Source organism: Drosophila montana, unplaced genomic scaffold (genome assembly GCF_035044405.1).
Source record: "Drosophila montana isolate Dmon_TW-CO22-7 unplaced genomic scaffold, ASM3504440v1 contig_2781_1, whole genome shotgun sequence".
NCBI lineage: Eukaryota > Metazoa > Arthropoda > Insecta > Diptera > Drosophilidae > Drosophila > Drosophila montana.
Genome location: NW_026997652.1, coordinates 401,739 through 422,385, shown reverse-complemented (window position 1 = coordinate 422,385; position 20,647 = coordinate 401,739). Strand labels below are relative to the sequence as shown.

General features: G+C 39.7%; 1 protein-coding gene across 3 annotated transcripts; it reads left to right on the top strand.

Annotated features, from left to right (window-relative positions):
* Window positions 1-531: 531 nt before the first annotated feature.
* Window positions 532-20,365, top strand: LOC135430025 (probable serine/threonine-protein kinase nek3). 3 transcript variants are annotated; one of them, XM_064684581.1, is made up of 6 exons: window positions 532-1,967; window positions 2,083-2,331; window positions 15,345-15,554; window positions 15,620-15,702; window positions 15,798-15,916; window positions 18,036-20,365. In XM_064684581.1, exons 1-6 carry the CDS (start codon window positions 1,387-1,389, stop codon window positions 18,285-18,287), a joined length of 1,494 nt encoding a protein of 497 aa, XP_064540651.1. In that variant the 5' UTR covers window positions 532-1,386; the 3' UTR covers window positions 18,288-20,365. The 3 variants fall into 3 exon arrangements, with proteins under 3 accessions (XP_064540651.1, XP_064540653.1, XP_064540654.1); XM_064684583.1 differs by lacking the exons at window positions 532-1,967; window positions 2,083-2,331 and adding an exon at window positions 7,199-7,394; XM_064684584.1 differs by lacking the exons at window positions 532-1,967; window positions 2,083-2,331 and adding an exon at window positions 13,851-14,011.
* The last annotated feature ends 282 nt before the right edge of the window (window positions 20,366-20,647 follow it).

Sequence of the window (20,647 nt, the reverse complement as noted above, 5' to 3'; positions counted from 1 at the left end):
GCAGTGTGACTGTATTTTACATTTATGGTATTTTAACATAACAGCTGTGATGTTAAATTAATGTAAAGTATGCGGGCGACCATAGAAGTACCAACTTTCTACATTAATGCTTGTTTTCTTATATTAATTATTACAAACAATGCAATCTGAGCATTCTAATTAGTTATAGAATGTATTTCTGCTATTACTCAAAATGGCACTTAGCTTTTGCCAGCAATGTTATCGCTATACATATGTTAATGCACGTCAACACTTGCAACGCCTCTGTAAAAATACTTACGATACTTGTTAAGTAGCTATGTACACATTTATTATAAAAAAATTAAATATTCAACTTGATCCACAAAACACTTGCTGCCAACTCGCCGTAACTTTACGCAGCGCACTGCCAGCTCGCAAAACAGCTGGTCAGCTTGGGCACACCTTTGAAAGTTAACTTAGTTTTTAGTGTGACCAGCTGTCAGCTAGTCATTTTATGCCAAAATTTAACTGCTGTCATCTTTGCGGCATATTTTCACACACAGGTCAGCCACACTGTCGGCAGTGGCTGAAATTCGAAGCGCAGCAAATACACACGGCGACGCAAGAAGGGCCAAAATAAACAGCAACAGCAACAGGGGCAGTCGACAAAACGGATTTATTAAATGCACATGCATATTTATTTATAAACTTGTTAGCCACAGAAACGTGTTATAAATGCGCCACAGTCGCGTCGCTTTGCCTCGTCCGTTCTAGTGCCAAGTGCAATTATCGAGCGCAGCCGCTGCCGCCTCCTTCGTTTGTTGTCGTCTTCGTTGTTGTTGTTGTTGTTTGTATTGTTGTTTTGGGTGCTAATATTTTGTGTGCTTGTGGAAATTCTATTCAATTCTGTTGCGGAAATTAAGTCGTGTATATCTGTCTGTGTCGCTGTCTCGACGTGTGTGTGTGTGTGTGTGTGTGTGTGTGTGTGTCTGTGTCTGTGCCCGTGTGTGAAAGAAAAAGGTGAAACAAAAAAGGCGCAGTTGCGGCTGCCGCCGCCGCAGCCACAGAGCAGCGCAGCGGCCCCAAAGCGCTGAACAGCGAAGCATTCGTATGCAAGATTTGTCGCTGTCGTCATTATTATTGAGCGTCGACGTCGCCGCGCTGCGTCCGGTTTAAATTCAATCAAGCGGCAAGAGAAATAAAGCACACACAACAACAAAAAATAAACGGAAAAACCAAAAAAAAAAAAATTTAAATAAAACATTGCCAACGCCGCATTGCTGTTGTTTTTGTTCTACGTATTATTGCCTTTGAACGAAGCTTTAAGCGCCTAACTACCTCGCCCCCGCAAACGCGCCGCTAGCTTAACGAAACTCGCGATCGTGACGTGATCCACTCGTGAGTGCATTCAACTCACGCACGCACATGCTGCTAGCCACGCCAACAACAACAACAGCAAGCAGCCAAAATGATGCAGCAGGAGCAGCGTCTATTGTGAATCTGCCTACGAAACATAACGAAACTCTTGTTAAGCTCAAACCGACCGCGTCGCCGTTAACCGCAATGCTTGCTAACGTGCCGTCAACATCGAGCGCTGTCGCTGCCTCTGCCTCTGCCGCTGTTGCCACCAACGTCACAGCGGACGCTTGTGATGAGCGCACACGGCTTTTGGGCAGCACACCGACGCCGCCGCTGGCAGCATCGCCGCCGACAACGCTGGCGCTGCCCCTGCCGCTGGTCCATGCAGCGACGCATCCGTCCCGCAGCAGCAACAACAATCACAGCGGCGCCAACAATAACAACGACAACGATCTGGAGGCCAGCAACAATAATTATAACAACAACGAGAACAATCGCAGCGACGTAGACGATCTGTCCGAGGAGACGGCCACAACGGCTGGCGCGGCCGACTCCAGCGATCAAAGTGATAAATTCAACCGCCCGCCCACCAATCAGAAAAAGCCCAAGCTCAGCAAGCTGGGCACCAAAAGCGTTGGACTCAAACGGTACGTAGGCTCAGAAGCTTTCTTCCGATCAGCTATCAATCAACTGAATTTTGTCTCTCCCTCTCTCTCTCTGCCTCTTTCTATGTGTCCTGTGCTCTCTTCGGTCCGCTTGCAGCGTATCGTTTGGCTCTTCCAAAGGCTCCATGGTGGAGACTTTAGTATTTGAGACACCAACGCCGCTCTCTGAGCATGTGGAGCCCAACTTTGGCTTCGATGCGGCCGATGCTGCCGGCGCTGCTGCTGGTCAGCCGCCGCAAGCAATAACAGCAGCAGCGACGCATTTACCGCTAGTCAGCAGCAACAGCACTTACGGTGACTATGCGAAACTGAATATGGACGACAGCGGCATCGAGGTGCAGGAAGAGTGAGTATTCCATAGAAGAAAGCAACAACAACAAAAAAGAAGAAAAGGAAGAAGAAGAAGAGAAGATGTTAGCACTAAGCATGTAATTAGTGCAAGCGAAATAGAATTAGAGGTTGGCGGTTTCGTTAAGTGCAATCTGTGTGCGTGACGTCACAGTTTTTGGTTTATTTATGCAAGCAATGCGTCATTCATTATGGGAACCGAAATTTAACGAAGCTAAAAAACAATTAAGCGATAAGTGTGAGAGAAATGAAAGATAAGGGCAACTTACAGTTTTGATCAGTATTAAATGAACAGGATTTTATATCTTCGTTATGCGGCAGCGAACGTGACGCCACAGATCTAAATTTATTTATGTAAGCAATGCGAGATACCTCATGGGAACCAAGATTTAACGAAGCTGAAAAACAAGCAATAAAAGTGAGGGAAATGAAAGAGAGGGGCAGCTTAAGGTTTAACAAGCAGAATGTTTACTTACGCAAGTCCTTATTGAGCATGAAAATTGAACGAAACTAGAAAGCAAAAAAAAAACGCCTATAGAAAAATGTTGATCACATTTTAGTGAGCAGGATCTGCCCGTTTCGTTAAAGGGAGTTGATGTGACGTCACAAGCGTTTGTTTATCGAAGCAAGCGCTGTTTGTAGTGCTCAATTTTAACGAAACTGGAAAATAATTGCATACGAGCATTTCTAGAAAGGGTAAAATCAAGGTATATATAATTAAATGATTTTTGCATAACTCGTGGCTAATTTAACTAATTTGCTATGATAAAAAAAAATGTTTGTCTGCAATTCGTGCACATGAAATGCAGAGCTTAAATTTGACTCACGCGCCCATCTCTAGCGCAGCAGCTCAAAGTTAATGAACCCTTTTTTTTACACTCTGCTTTGTACACAAGTACTGAGTTCTTGTTGTTTTTTTTTTTTTTTTTATGTATGGATGTGCCCTGAATTAGGCCTACTTTTATCGCTCATTAAAAAAAAATAAAGCACAAAAGAGCATCAGTTTTTAGTGTTTTGTGATTTTTGTAAATTTTTTTTTTGGCAGCTTTCACTTGATATTTGAGGCCAACTTATAACTAAGCCGCTGGCTGAGCTGGCATTACGCCTAAATCAGACACACCCCCTTTCAGCCCAAATAGCATGCAATGAACTCTGAGGCTCCCCGTTCGAAACAAACGCAAACACAAACAGGCAACAGCAACCCCGCCAAAAGATAAACCCCAAACTTTTTAATCGATAATTACGGTGGAGTTAAAAAAAAAAAAACAAACTTCATTTTACGATAAGATACATGCACACACACACACAAACGTTTTTAACACAGGATGCGGCGCTCTGTTTACCAACTCCAGTTGCTCTTCCTCTGTCTCTCTCTCTCTTTCTCTAACTCTCTTCTCTCCCGGTCTGCCTCTCTGACCCATTCCAATTTGTTAGCATTTTGCATGCCACCACCAACAACTCCAATTGGAGTTTTTTTAACTGTTTCTATCTGCGCCGGCGCTGCAGTTGCGCGTTCTCAGCAGCAGCAGCAGCAGCAGCTGCCGCTGTAAAGCTTTGAATACCGTTAAACTGCGCTGTCGTCGTCATTGCTTACATAATGGCGCGCTGTATGTATATGTGTGTGTGTGTGCATTTTAAAGCATGATGTAGGTCAACTTCATTTGGTGGTTGTTGACCCACATCTTTTTGGGCCTGCTTAGGTGCCTCTGTGTCTGTGTCTGTGTGTGTGTGTGTGTGTAAGCGCGCGTGGGCGTTGCTTATTGAATGCGCCACTCCCACACAGCGCCTTAATAACTAAGCCCTGCCTTAAGCTGCTCATCGATAAGCCGCCCACGCACTTTTGTTTACGTTTTGTTCTATTGCCTTTGGTCAGCTCTGCGTGTGGCCTCATCGATAACACGCGCAATTGTCGATAGCACGCAGGTTGGCGTTGCCAGAGCTGCCAAGCTCACACATTTTTGACCTTACCCATATGCGTATGTGTGTGTGTGTGTTTGTGTTTGTGTTTCCGTGTGAGCTTTAATTTGCCGGTTGGTCGCTCGCTTCAAGCGCCGCGTGATGTCATCGAGTGCCACTTGCTGTATGGAATATTCTTTCGTTCACAATATAAGAACCACAGTTAGCTAATTTCGTTAGCACAGTTATCTTCGAAGTGCCGAAGATGAAATACACTTGCTGATATAGGGCAGGTACAGTGGTCGCACGCTAAACAAAACTGTTTAACTTGAAACGGCGAATCTTTTTAGAAAAAAAAATATTTATATAGTTTTCTTAAATTCTGTTCATAAAAAAATATAATTGAATATTAGATAATTAAGTGCCCAATCTAATAGGATTTCTTAAAGTTTTATTTTGGAAAGTGTTTCCCTCGTATAGAGTTACAATTCTGTTTACAAAAATATATTTTCGTACTTTGCTATTGAAAAGTAATCCGATACATGCTTTTTGGGGTAGGGCACGTTACATATTTGGTAATAAAATTATTATGCCCACTGTAAGGGTATATAACTGGAGAAGAATAAGAATAGGCAACAGCATTTGCTGTTATTATTGATTACGTTTATAAGATGAGATGAGTTGCGCTGGGTTGGGTTGGGTTGGGTTGAGGTGAGGCTGTGGCATTCACAGTTGGCCCGCACCGAGACCCAGATACGTACCCGGACCCGGACCCATACCCCGATCGGGCAGCAATTCGTTGGTAATTTTCAAGTGAATGTCTTGAAATTCGAGCACCTTGCGCTTGTGTGTGTACGTGTGTGTGTGCCCATATTAATCTACATACGAGATATCTACTGTGAAAGTACGTGTGTGTGTGTGTGTGTGAGCTGTCAGTCAGTCGATTGATTTTCCGGTGCCCCACACACTTGACAAGCATGTCAGCAGGAAGAAGAAGCAACAGCAGCACCAGCAAAAAGTCAGCCATTGTCACATTTTGTGTGTGTAATGCTAACGGTAATTGTGCCGCTGGTCAGTCGCGCAGTCAGTCAGCCCTATTACCTACATACACACACACGCAAACACACACACACATACACACACACAGACAGACGCGCATTCTGTACGTGCGCTCTGAATAGTTTGTGGCGGCGGCAATCGACAACAATAGACACACAACGTCCCCAATTGTCAGCATCAGCATCAACGGCTGCCGCCTGCCTGCCAAACGGCGCCGTGTGGCAACCCTGTTTATTAACTGTCAAGCACAGTTGCCCTGCCAAAAGCAACAACAACAACAAAAAAAAAATAAGAAGAAAATGGAAAACAAAAAACAAAACAGACGCGCGCTGCTGCTCCCGTTTCAATTCTTTTTTGTGTGCCTTACCCCCCTTCCCTCACCCTATTACTCATTCTCCACAGACAGCTCGAGCGATTTCCATTTATCAGTCAGCTTCCCCAATGGCTCTCGAGATTACCTTTTTATATAGTTACGTGTTTATGTTTCTTATGTTATTATTTTTATTTTTGTTCGCGCTGTGTATAACAGCAACAGCAGCAGCAGGAGAGAGAGAGCGTGAGCGAGAATGAGAGAGCGCGAGCGTGCGCTCTTTGGTTGGGGCCGCTCTCTTCACATTACTTTGCATTTTTGTGAGTGCGCAAAAAAAAAAGTGATGTCATGTTTGTTGGTTTAACAGCGTTGCCAGATGTGGCGCGCTGGCACATTATTGTTTGTTTGTTTTCATTATTACAATGTGCGTTGTTCCCATTGTTGTTGTTCATCTTATTGCGCATCTGCGACAACAACTACAACAAAAAGGCAAACACGGCGCATTAAAACGGCAATTGGCGCAGTTAGGCAGTTTGTTTTTTTCTTTCATTTTTTGTTGTAACAGCTGCCAAATATCCGAAATTGCCGCCTTTTCTGTTTGTTTTCATTGTGGTCAAAGATTTCTGCGCGCATTTCCCAATCGACTTGTTTCTCTCTCTTTCTTAGCTTGTTTATGTTTGTTGCGTAGCAACAAAAATTAAAGAAAGTGATTCTAAAAAAAACATTCAGCAACTCTTTTACGATCCGTAAAATAAGCTTTGGACTTAAGAAACATGTTTTTCCAAAATTTTAATTTTTTTAAGAATTTGCCCATTTTCATTTTCGTACACCATTGGGTCCGAATTTTGTATATTTGCTTTAGCATTTATCAAGTTCAAATTATGGAAGTCACAAAATAGAATTCTTCATTCAATTTGCCACATTCTTGCTGGATTATTGCATATTTTTAATATGTGTGCATTTTTAAATGAGTTTAAATAAGGATCATAATAAGGCTATTTAAATATTTACAAATTCATGTATTTGGCTCATAGCTTAAACAATTATTTGGCATATATGCATGTCAAAATATAATTAATTTATTTTAAACATTTCTTTAGATGATTTTGCTGTTCATGATATTTGACGGGTTTTAAATTTAATTAATTTTATCACATATTTCAAAAATACATCGCAGTTAATTTCCAGAACGAAAAAAAAAACTTGTCAGGTGGCAACCTTAACGTGTGAACTTCACTGTTGGAGAGCGTGCGCTCGCTCTCTTTTGCTCTGCGGCTCAGTAGCAACAACAACAGCAGCAGCAGAGCAGAGGCAGCGGCGCGCGCGCTCCTGCAAACATTTTGTACGTGTGTGTGCGAGTGTGTGTGTGCGTATTGTATCTTTTACTTTTTAGCAGCAAGCTTGCAAGTTTAGCTAGGCAAACGCAGCGACAACGCCAAACAGCCAACAACAAACGAGAATTACGTGCGGGGCGCTCGTCCGCTCACTGCTTGGAATTGCCGTCTTCTTCTTCTTTTGTACGCCGTTTTTGTTGCTGTTGTTATTAAATTTTTTTTCGTGTTCCGTGTTGGTGAGTTGTTGTTGGTGTTGTTGTTTTTTCAAACAACCCCAGCAGCCCAGCGCGAACGCTCGCGAGAGTCGTGCAAAGGGCAGAGACAACAACAGTTCGGACGGACTTGACGGTGGTCGCAAAAGTAAAACGCGCGTAGAATCGCAAAAGAGGAAGCAGAACGCTGAAAGCACACAACTGAAGAAGAAGCAGTGGTAGCAGCAGCTGCCGAAAGTCAAATTGTCAAGTGCGTGAATTAGTTGTTAACAAATTAAATGCCAGCCAAATACCAAGTGACAGCAACAAAAAACAACAACAATTGCAAAAGTCAATCGTGCGTGCCAAAGAGGGACACATAAACACACACACACACACGCAAGCAGCGCCGCAGCAGTCAGTGCAAGTGGTTGGTGTATTGGTTAGTGGGTGTTTGAGAGAGAGTGAGAAGGAGAGTGACAGAGCGCGGGGCAGTTTGCACTCACTACACCCACCGCAGCAGTGTTGGTAAATGCATGTTTCTATAAATGCCCAAAAAACAATGGCAAATAATATAGAAAAGCAACAAAAATAGGAAAATTAAACAATGTGAAAGTAATTTGTGCCATTGTTGTGTGTTGTGATTCGCCACACACACACATAAACACACTGTTACGCTTTGTCAGTTGCTGTTGTTTTTGTTGTCCATGGTGGGATGCGCGCAGTGAGTTCATCGCAAAAAATAATACACACTAGCAGCCCCTCATACCCCACACTCTCCGACAGGCCTCGTTTACCCGCCAACACCACTTCGCCACCCCATTTGCCACTCCCCACGCGCGCGCTCTCTCACTCTCTAGCTCCCGCGCTCTCTCTATCTTTCTCTTTCTCTGTCTAGCGCAGCTCTGTTAATGCTCTGCGAACGCAATTAAAACACACTGCCTGACTAGCGAGCGCATGTGTGTGTGTGCTGTGTGTGTATTGCCTTCAACAGTGTGTGTTAAAATATAGTGCCTTGTTTGTACATAAATTAGACATAGCTTTAAGTTTAGACGCTGTTCGTGCCCGCTGCGGCGTTATTTTTTCTATATATATATGCATATATATATATTTGTATACATATATATAAACATATGTATATTTGTTTGTGCGCATATAATATAAATTCTATAATATGGCCATGTGATCGCATCTGTGTTTTACAAAATTTTTGTTGAAAATAAAATGCCGACAGCAGCCGCAGCAGCAGGTATGCGCGCCGCAATGCAGCGCTGCTTATATTGCATGCGATATGAACAAAAACAAAATGCAAGCCTTTTTTCCAATTGGCATGCAAATAAATTGCTGTTTGTTGTTTTTATTGCTGCTGCTGTTTGACGTCAAGTGCAAAAATGTTCAATTAACATTTCGTTCAACTGTTAATTTCATTTGCTGTTTTTTTTTAAACGTTACGCGCGGGTGGGGCTTATTCACTGACACAAATCCACATACACACATACGCACATATGCATACGTACGTACATATATGTATGTGTATGTGGGTCTGTAATTTGTTAAATTAATTTACGCTGCTCTCATTGCCGCCAGCCTGCGTGCGTGCATATGCGTGTGTGTGTGTGCTGTGTGACGTCGTCTGAAAACTAATTGAAAGCTCGTTGGGCTGCGCTGCGCCGCTTTGCCGCCAAACTTGATGCGCTCATCGCCTTTAAAGAACTAAAAGCAGCAGCAGCAAGAACAACAACAACAACAGCGTCTGGCCTGGAATGAGGCGAAGAGCACTCAAGTTCGCCGCTGCATTTACTTTCCAACACCTTGCACTTGTGCTCTTCGCACTCGCTCGCACTCCCACGCCAGAAGCTGTTTCAAATCGAGCAACAAGTTTTTAGTTTTATTTCTTGTTTGCTTTGGTTTATTTTCGTTGTGTTTCAATTTATTTGAACACACTTCAAAGGAAGTTTATGATGAGACGACAGCCACCTACCCCACTCGCCGTCTCTCTCTCTCTCGCTCGCTCGCCCAACCAGCTGGCACTTGAAAAATAAGCAACAGAAAGAAACATTTTAAAAACTCGTTTTTCTGTGCTTGTAACTTTGCTTGTTCTTGTCACTCAGCTTGTTACAGTTGTTACTGTACTTGTTGTTGTTGTTGTTGTCGCATTCGCATATCAATTTCGGCACATGACGTAAGCTTCACATGCTCAATGAGCCGCCAACAGCTACAACAACAACAACAACAACAGCAACAACAACAACAACATTAGTGACTGAATTTATGAAGTGTATTTGAAAAGTAAACAGATAAAACAACTTGGCGTCGGCTGACGAAATCATTTTTTAAATTCAATTCGTTTCGATTTCCATTCGATTTGTTGCACCTTCAAATTAGGCTTAGTTCATAAATACCCTGTAATCATAAAAAAACGGAGCTAAAAATGTCTTTAATTGATTATAATTCAAAGCCAGAAGCGCCTACGACCTTATCAGTCATATATACCCTAGAACAGTCCCTGTATATATATATACGCATTTATATTTCTGTCAAAGGTTGACGTAATTCTTTACGGCTCCCAAATTTACGCTTGGCTTTGCCTTAGCTTTAATACCCTATATATTTTTTGAGAACGTGCGCTAAAAACAAGTTTTTTTTTAGAAAAACGGGAAAGTCTAGAACAGTTAAAATCGTCGAACGTATTTATATATATATATATAGAAACTCTGATCACAATTCATTTATGTATATATATATATATATTCTTATGTATATGGGTTTCTTTAATACCCCGTTATCAAAAAACACAAAAAAAAATCATATTTTTATTTTATAAGAAAGGTCTTTGATCTTTTATTCTATACAAATTATATTTTATACGGCTCAGCATGAATATTTCAAGCGATTCGACTTGCTATAATATAAAACTATACCTAACTTTTATACCCTGTAAAAAGAAGAAGTAAGAAAATATCAACTCGAACTCTCAAAAGTGTAAATAGGCTTCTGCTTAGCACTAACTTATCTATCTGATTCGATTTTCTTATGTGACATGATGTTAAACTGTACTTTACGAAGCTTTCATCATGGAAAATACCTTTGTAATATCTATAAAATTACGCACAGTTGCCTTGTTATTATTTTATATCGTACTTTAGACTGTAAAACATATTTGCCAATCCTTAAAGTTGATTTATATTTATATATATTCAACACGCCATGCACATGCATATATGTATCATATATGTACATATATAGGATCCCAGTCAGAGATTATTCAATATTCAACGATAACTTCAGGGAATGTCAAGATATAGTCTTGATTTTTGGTATTCAAATGTCTTAACGTATAATACAACTATATCGAAAGTTTTATAATGAACGATGAACAAACACAAAAGTTACTTGAGGTTCATCAATTCTATTCCCAAAAGAGAGCTGACTAGAGGGTAGCTGCCAGTCGAGCATGCGCCATTACGAACATCTGGTTCTTAACTTGTCTTGAACAACATCGGGCTTTTGTATTAGATGATCAAAAGACCAACAAAAAAAATGACTAGCAAAATAGGCAAAACATCAGCCCAAAACTGTCCGACAATAAACTGGGCGGATGGCTAGAGGGAAGGGAAGGGAAGGGAGGGACGGGAGAGAATAGAACGGACTGATGGACAGCGGCACATAAAGAAGTCCGACAAACGTAGATCGTAGATCACATCATCCAAACAAGCTCCGAGAGCATTAAATAGAGCTAAGAATATTGCTTTGCGGCTCGTTTCGGTTTCCAGGAAACAAAGAAATAAACGAAATAAACGAAACGCACGGACAAAAAGTCAAATACAAAAGCAAAGGCCAAAAATAGACTGAAAAACTTGGGAAAGTAACAAAGCTGGTAAAAAAAAGAAACAAATTATTCTCTTTTTCATCAACTCTCTTCATGCTATACGTGTGCTTCGGCTTACAGTTTTTGCGGGCAGATAACAAAAACAAAATAATAACAATAATTATACCGTAAAGTGAGTTTTTTTTCATCTTCTTTTTCTTCTCCTTTTTTGCCAGCCATTTGGCTGCTTTGAGACTAGAACTAGTTGCGAATTATGGCGCTGTGAATGTGCCATATTTGGTTTCCTCATGATAAACTCATTCCCATAATCGACTTCTTTCTTCTTGGATCTGTTTATGGATCTTACGAGCAGCAAAGCGCTGGCAACTGTTTTGACTGTTTTTCTTCAAGTTTGCGGTTCGTAAAAATGATGCAATTAAATTTTGCATACGACTCGGTTATTAGCCAAGTTATGAGTCACAAGTTGGCCCGTTGTTTGCAGCGACTTTTCAATCTGAGTTATTGGCCTCAGCTGTAAACCTTTGTAAAGTTTTCACCAACTGCTTTGGCGCAAATGAGGTCACAAATCAATTAGTTTAGTGCAGGGCTCGCTCTGGGTGCCACCATGGGTGGCCAACTCGAAAGGGAAGTGTTGAAAAGTGGCATTAAATGCTCTAATATAAGATAAAATAGCTAATTTATAAGCAGAGAAAATAATAATAATTATAACTAAGATAACAAACGGGAGTGGTTCAGTTGGGCGAGCCCGACTACATGAGATATACTAGAAGATAGACTGGAAGAGACACCGACTAGGCGATATCTATTAGAAGATAGACTGGAAGATACCGAATAGAGTATATCTACTAGAAGATAGACGAGAAGATATCGACTAGGAGACATCTACTAGAAGATAGACTGGAAGATAGACTAGAAGATAGACTGGAAGATAGATTAGAAGACATAGACTAGAAGATATAGACTAGAAGATATCTACTAGAATATATCTACCAGAATATATCTACCAGAAGATAGACTGGAAGATACCGAATAGAATATATCTACTAGAAGATGGACGAGAAGATATCGACTAGGAGACATCTACTAGAAGATAGACTAGAAGATAGACTGGAAGATAGATTAGAAGATATAGACTAGAAGATAGACTAGAAGATATAGATATATAGATATCTACTAGAATATATCTACCAGAAGATAGACTGGAAGATACCGAATAGAGTATATCTACTAGAAGATAGACAAGAAGATATCGACTAGGAGACATCTACTAGAAGATAGACTGGAAGATAGACTAGAAGATAGACTGGAAGATAGATTAGAAGATATAGACTAGAAGATAGACTAGAAGATATAGATATATAGATATCTACTAGAATATATCTACCAGAAGATAGACTGGAAGATACCGAATAGAGTATATCTACTAGAAGATAGACGAGAAGATATCGACTAGGAGACATCTACTAGAAGATAGACTGGAAGATAGACTAGAAGATAGACTGGAAGATAGATTAGAAGATATAGACTAGAAGATAGACTAGAAGATATAGATATATAGATATCTACTAGAATATATCTACCAGAAGATAGACTGGAAGATACCGAATAGAGTATATCTACTAGAAGATAGACGAGAAGATATCGACTAGGAGACATCTACTAGAAGATAGACTGGAAGATAGACTAGAAGATAGACTGGAAGATAGATTAGAAGATATAGACTAGAAGATAGACTAGAAGATATAGACTAGAAGATATCTACTAGAATATATCTACCAGAAGATAGACTGGAATATACCGAATAGAGTATATCTACTAGAAGATAGACGAGAAGATATCGACTAGGAGACATCTACTAGAAGATAGACTGGAAGATAGACTAGAAGATAGACTGGAAGATAGATTAGAAGACATAGACTAGAAGATATAGACTAGAAGATATCTACTAGAATATATCTACCAGAAGATAGACTGGAAGATACCGAATAGAATATATCTACTAGAAGATGGACGAGAAGATATCGACTAGGAGACATCTACTGGAAGATAGACTGGAAGACAGACTGGAAGATAGACTGGAAAATTGACTAGAAGATATCTACTAGAACACAGAAACTTGCCCGATTTGCAGCTTCTTCTTGCCTTAGTCCCACACTATGGGATAATATGTTCCCAAGTAACTTCGCTGTTTTTATTCCGATCTTAATCAAATTTGCTGTGCTTAAATAGGACGAGAGGCTTACAAAACGAGAAAGTGCTCTAGTCGGGAGTGCCCGACTAGGGGCTACCCTGGACCATCCTGCTACCAACAAAGAATATAGCTCACGCAAAGAGGTATTGGGGACGGTAGCTATAAAATGAAAGATACTTGATCTGTATATACTATTCTAGAATCAACATGTTAAGTTTGATGGCTCTAGCTCTTAAAACCTAAGAGATTTGCTCAAAACGCGGGATTTCGATATCGATTTTCATCGATTGCCTGGAGACGGGGCAAGTTATCGATTATCGATTATCTTATAGGTTCTGAGATCCTTGCGTTCATAGATCGACTCGGCTTTTGATGCTGCTCAAGAAAATATATATGTATATCTTATTGGGGCGGAGATACCCTTCCTTACCCTATTTTAATGAGTTTTGGACTATAGCAATATAATTCACAATATTATAAACACGGATTTAATACCAAAGTTCCAATTTCTGGCCGCTTTTTTAGCAAACAGATACTGAAAATAATTGACTTAAATTCTACATTTGAAAACAAAACAAAAACAAAACAAACGTTGAAAATGCGATCAGTTATTTCTTTATGTCGATTGTAACGTCAGAATATTCTGATACTTGTGCTCGTTCAGCTTGTATAAAAATTGTGTGCAATATATATTTTAATTGTGTTATATCTGAAACAAACGTGTACAAGAGCTAAGCTGTCTCAAATTCAAGCATCATTGAGACTCATCGATAGGAAAAGCTGCTCAAAAGATAAAAATCGAAGCTTGTTTATATAAAGTCCACGCAAAGAGTTCCTAACTTCGTTTCAAGCGGATCGTTCTTGTCGAGTAAGTTTGCTTTTCATGAGCTCGTGATAAAACTTAGAGGTACCTTGTACCTTGGAGCTTATAGCCCTTACATTGTACCTTCTATCTTGTACCTTATACCCTTATCCCTTTATCTTATACTTCCTTATTTCTTGTACCTTATATCTTGTGATTTTTACCTTATACCCTTTACCTTGTACCATATACTTTGTACCTTGTAGCCTTAACCTTGTACCTTTAACTCTTTACCTTGCACCTTATACCTTGTACTTTTCACCTTATACCCTTTACCTTATCCCTTGATCTTATACGCTTTTCCTCATTCCCCTTACATTATACCGTGTACCTTATATCTTGTGCTTTTCATCTTATATCCTTTATTTATACCTTGTGCCCCTTTACCTTTTGTCTTGTACCTTATTCCCTTTACCTTGTACCTTGTACCTTATACCTTGTACTTTTACCTTATACCCTTTATCTTATCCCTTCAACTTATACACTTTTCCGTACTCCCTTTAGCGTATACCTTGTGCCTTATATCTTTTACTTTTCGCTTTATACCCTTTACCTTATATCTTGTACCATATAACCCTATACCTTGTACCATAAATATATATAATTCTCAGCTGGTTTAAGCTCAACCCTAATGAGATCCTTTAGCAATTATTTGTTCTTCAAATTGGAATGTTTTCAATGTTCGTACTTCTATGCCATTTAAGTAGCATTGCCTTAAACAAGTTAAGCACATTTCATGCTTATAATTCACAACTGGTTTAGGCGCTGGCTAGCCTTAATTAATGTACAGAGTTGGTTAACCTTGTCGCGGGCATTTGTAGTTTTTTGGTCACGTTCAAGTCGCAGCGAAATTTAATCGAATTGAGTAACATAGAAATCCTCAAGGGACACAAGCCACACTTTCCGGAATGGTAAAGTCCAGACTCCAGAGTTGGGCAACGGCAAACGAGAGGGAAGAGAGTAAAAGAAAAAACTGTCTCTCTCTCTCTCTCTCTCGCTCGCCGGCTTTATCGTTATATAATGAATGCGAGATTGTGTGTGGCACGCGCTAAAATCCAAAGAGACTCGTTAGATGCGGAATGTCAAGAGCTGGTCGAGATTTGTGCGGCCCGGTCTTGCCATGTCAATTTCCATAACTGAACGAAATTCAATTGAAGCAAAAAAAAATATATATATAATTGAAAAGTTCAACAAGCTCGGACGCGCTGCGTTGCGACGCAATTGGCAAATGACTTAATTTAATTGACATTGAATTTAATTGTCGCGACTTCTTTTCCACGCAAACAATTCCAGAAACTATTTCAATTCCGAGCTAACATATCCCATTATTCCTTTGCAGATCCGAGCGTTCGATAGTGCGCGTTTCCATTTACCAAAGCAGTCAACCGCAACAGATTTGTCCACCAGCCGAGTATACATTAACGAGTTTTTCAGATAATTTAGATAATACGTTTAGTAGCTACAATTGTAACTTAGACTATACGCAAATGGCGACGGCAACGATGCAGCCAGCCGGCGGCCTGGGACCAGCCTATGACAGACAGCAGAGGTGAGCTCTAAACACCGAACACAACAATAACAATTTTAACATCACTCTTATGCAACGTTTTACAGCACTGACTCCGGCTGGGATAATCCGTTTCGTCCTGGCGGCGATCTGTCCAGAGAGGCTGATGAAATTGTTAGCATGATACGTGGTAAGTCGAACCGTTCTCTCTGTTGTTCTCTCTCGCTTAACTCTCTCTCTCTCTCTCTCTCTCTCTCTCTCTGTTTATCTTCTTCTTTTTGGCAGGTGGCAAGCCCATCACGCCCACAGAGGATCGTACAATAGGCAATGGCAACGCACAGCATGGCGATGATAACTGTAATGGCGCAAGCACTGCAATAGGCGAGACAGTTACCAAAACAAATGTAAGCGCCGCAAGAGAGCACAACACACCGAACACAAAATACCCTAACAGTCTGGCAGTTGACTATAGTAAAAGCACTTCGCTTTAGAGAGCGGCAATGTTTTGAGGCCTGATTTACATGGGCAAATGTCCAAGCGAAGTGTCTGCTAGTCGAGTTTTTACTGTAGTTCGATTTGGTAAAATTGTACAGAGTTGTTAGGAAAGGGATGAAGCTCGTTGGACTAGTAGCTAGATTTTAAGATATCTCAGCAAATGTAAAAACTAATTTCTAAGCCGATTTTCCCATATACCATAAAAAACAGCTGTGCCTTGTTGATAAGGCATCATAGTTGGGTTCTAAAAATTCCATGTTTCTTCCAATTCACTTTGAAAACAAAGTTAATTATACAAGAACCCTAATTTCAACCGATTTTACCCATGGCAACCATATGCTATAGGCCAATTTGGTGAATTGAGACAGTCGCGAAACAATAATTTAAACCTATGTCAACTTTAATCCCTAGCGGGAGTTAAGATTCTTATAGATAAACTCTGGTCAATCCTTTCTTTTTTTCATACACAAGATGATATATGTTCAATATATAAAACGAACATTTACATGTGGGAAGTGGAGGTCACAGATATTGAAGGATTTTAGAAGTTGATATCTTCCGTATCTTAAAGATACGAAATTCTTCAAATAAAGACACAGGTTCTGAATGATATATATTCTCATAACATCCAGTAGAGGTCTTCCATAAGGCCATAACAAGTCTCACATAGTGTACTGCTTCCTTCCAAAATGTTCTAGCTATATACTAATGCACAAACCTAGCCCAAAAGCAAGCAGATTGAAAGTCTTAGTAGCTACTTTCACTTTGTGGGACAACTGTAAAGCAGAAAGAGTTCCTTTCACCAATTAGTTGATATATTATGAGGGGCTCATGTTTTGGAAGAGATAAGAAAACCAGATTAAATTGACATATTTCTGGAATAGCTTCTGTCTTGTTGTTTTACAGTACTACAATTTACAAAAATGCACTCGTTAAAGTAATATACTCGCTGGGGTTTGATCGTCAAAGGCAAAGGCGATAAAGTACATTTGTTAAATACATTTATTACTGCGAGTGTCCATAAAATAGGCCAAAGCTTAAATGCATTCATTAAAGCTTGTTTGGTAGAATTTATTCGTTGATGTGTACTCGTTGAAGCTCGCAGGGGTTCAAATGCACTCGTTAGTCTTCTTGCTGAAAATCGCCCGCTTGCGTACAGTTTGTACTCGTAAAAATAGACGTTTAATAGATCCTATGAAATATACTCGTTGATAAATAGTCTCTACAATTTATACTCCTTGCTGTATGCCACAATTTGTACTCATTCAATACGAATGCTAAAATGCAATTGTTGAAGAATATTCGCGGCACTTTGTACTCGTTACAATGCTCTTGCTGAAGTGAAATATACTCGTAGAAAAATGGTCGCTACTATTCTTACTTGTAATATTGCATTTGTCGGGATAAGCTAAAAGACAATCGCCCAAATAAAGCCTAAATACACTCTGTAATATACTCGTTGGGGCACATTCTTTACAATTTGTACTCATAGGACTCTTGCCAAAAGATAAGCGCTGAAAAGTTCTCGCCCAATTTCATGTTTAGACATATTCGATAGTCCCCAGAAATCGTACTCGTTACAATGTTACATACTCGCTACAATTTGCACTCGTTACAAGGCTCTTGCCGAAAGACAATCGCTGAAAAATACTCGCCCAAATACATTCTTAGAAATAAACTCACCAAAGAATAGTCGCTACAATTTGTACGCTTTACAAGGCTATTGATGAAAGGCACTCGCTGAAATGTACTCGCTCAAATACAGTCCATGAAATCTACTCGTTGAAACATACTCGGTACAATTCGTACTCGCTACAAAGTTACATATTCCCACTCACTGAAATATACTCGCCCAAATTCAGTCTATATCTACTCGTTGAAGCACACTGGTCACAATTTGTACTCGTTGCAAAGATAAATATTCGCTACAATTAGACATGCTACAATTAGCTTGCCGAAATGCACTCGTTATAAAAGTCGGTGAACAATGTGAAATTTAATCTGGCTCTCTTTCTAATTCTCTTGCAGCTCTCGCAGAATCAAGCGACAGCACAAAATGGTACAAATTCCCACGGCAGCAAGGTGGCCAGCTCGACAGGAGCAGGAGGTGGCGGCGGTGGTGCAGCAGCGGTAACAGCAGCTGGCAAAGCGGAGAGCAATAATGGCGTCACTTCTCTGGCTCAAGTCTCAAAGCAAGTGGTGCCTGGACCAACTTCGGCTAGTCACGTGGTTATCGACGAGAAGAAGAACAAGAAAAAGGGCTGCTGTGTGGTGCAATAATCAACGAGAGCGAGAAGCAACAAAACAACAGCGAGAGGAACACACACACACCCACACAATAACACAGACACACACAACTAGAGGCAGAACACAGACGAGACAGACGAAACGCCGAGAAGAAGCGAGCAGAAAGAGCGAGAGAGAGAGAGAGAGAGGGAGAGAGCGTAGAAGCCCAGCACAATGCATGGGCGTCGGGGCTAGGGTTAGCGATGGGGCGTATCATATTTAATGTTAATGTTAAATGCTAATTTTTTGAAGGGGGAAAGCAAAACCGAAGCTGTTGATATTTAAATTCTGCTGCATTCAAACGCTTGCTTTTACAATACAATACAGCAAAAGAGAACAGAAGAAAATGCAATACAAAACGAAACACACGAAAGCAAAATGAGACGCGAGCTCTCTGAACAGAACAGAACAGAACAGAACAGAACAGAACCAAGAACAGAAAATGTAAACAGTAACAGTTACCGTTACGATCAACAGCGACAGCTAAAAGTGCGCGCTTAACAGCGGCTGTTAACAGCTAACAGCAGTTGTTGGCCAAATTCGCTGTGGCTATCGCCGTCTCACTCATTAACTCAATGCAGCGCGCTATAGCTGTCGCTGTCTAACCCACGTGCAGTTGCAGCTTAACTTTAAAACTATGATATATATATAGAATGCATATGCATACGCGTATACAACATATATATATTTATATATTTGTTAGTCTGGATATATATATATATATATATATTTATATATGTGAAAAGCTGATGCTACAAAAATGAACAGAACAGCCGTTGTTTATTATGATGCTGTTTATATAATTATATATATATATATATATATATATATATTTTCCATATTTCCTTTTTTTTTTGTGTGTAATGTGACTCGACTTTATATACATACATACATAATATATATATATATATTTTTTTTTTCGTATTCGTAAAATTAGTGCATCTTTTTAAAGGGTATTTAAAAAGTCGATAAAGAAAATGAACAGAAACAGTTTTGCCTGCATGCATAAATGAGAAAAGAACAGAAAAAAAAAGAAAAAAAAAAAACAAAATGTATTTATTTTTTATTTATATGACGATGAAAGTAATGAAATTAAACTAAATGTTAATACCTTAAACAAATTATACAACAAAACAAAACAAATATACAAAATACACGCATATATACACATATACACACACACATACACGCACGCACTTAAAGCAAAGAGCGCGTAAATAAGAAGCTTGCAAATTTTCAAGAGCCCAGTTGGACTTTCACGCATGAATTACGCACAGAATTCAGCATGCTTTCAACTACTTTCACTTTAAGTGCGCTTTTAGTGGAGTCAACACTTTTTTCATGGGTTTGCTCAAAGCTTTCTTTTCTTTCAACTTTTAACACGCAAACGTAAAGTTCATGTGAAGAATGCTGAAAGTTTAATCTACTTTTCATGTGGTTTTTCTGCGTATTTGCGTGAAAAAATAGTTGAGGTGCCACACACTTTGCTGAGAATTTAACACACACACTCACTCATGTGTGCATATATGTATGCTTGTATGTGAGAGCTTCGATATATATATTTTGTATTTGTTTTTCGTTTACTGCAAACTGAACCTAAATGCATATGTGTGTGTGTATATCACAACCACCCACCCAAACACACACACACACACACACACACACACTCACTCGCTCACACACACACACACAGACAGCAGCCTAGTGATATTTGTGCGTATGTCGCGGGCCTTCAGTCCAGCTGCAGCAAATAGAAAGAGCTAAACCAAATAGTAAAAGAGAACACCGAAATGGACCGCCACACACACACATACACACAAACCCCACATACACACACACACAGCGTAAGCATTAATGTGCTGCATTTGGTAAATGTAATAATATTATTAAACACACAACAAGAGCGTAATAAAAATAAAATACAAATTAAAAGAAACTGTATGTAATAGCGAGCCCCGAAATATGTGCTAATTCAAATTCAAATAAAATGAAAAACAACAACAAATCAAAAACTAATGCAAAATCTACAGCAAAAAGAAAAAATTAAATAAATATAAATGCAAAACATGAAATCAATATTTAATATTGTATATTTCCGATTCCAAAAGCAAACAAATGTTAAGTTATTGTATAAATCCTAAATAAAAACAAATTGAAGAACAAAAGAAATGTAAACAAAAAAATTAACAAAACGATCAAAAACGAGAGCTTTTACTTTTTTTTTTTCGTAGCGCGCTCTTGAGCGCAAGCAGAAACGCGCAAAACCTTGGCACACTTCCAGGCGCGCTTAAAAGTGTAAGCGGATGCGTTCTTAAGAGCGCGCATGCAATTGCTGAGAGCGGAAGAGCTCCTCC

Coding starts and splice junctions, on each gene's coding strand:
- LOC135430025 (XM_064684581.1), top strand. CDS start 1,387: ATGCTGCTAGCCACGCCAACAACAACAACAGCAAGCAGCCAAAATGAT. Junction 2,332..15,344: donor GGCATCGAGGTGCAGGAAGA/GTGAGTATTCCA, acceptor ATTCCTTTGCAG/ATCCGAGCGTTCGATAGTGC. Junction 15,555..15,619: donor GCCTATGACAGACAGCAGAG/GTGAGCTCTAAA, acceptor AACGTTTTACAG/CACTGACTCCGGCTGGGATA.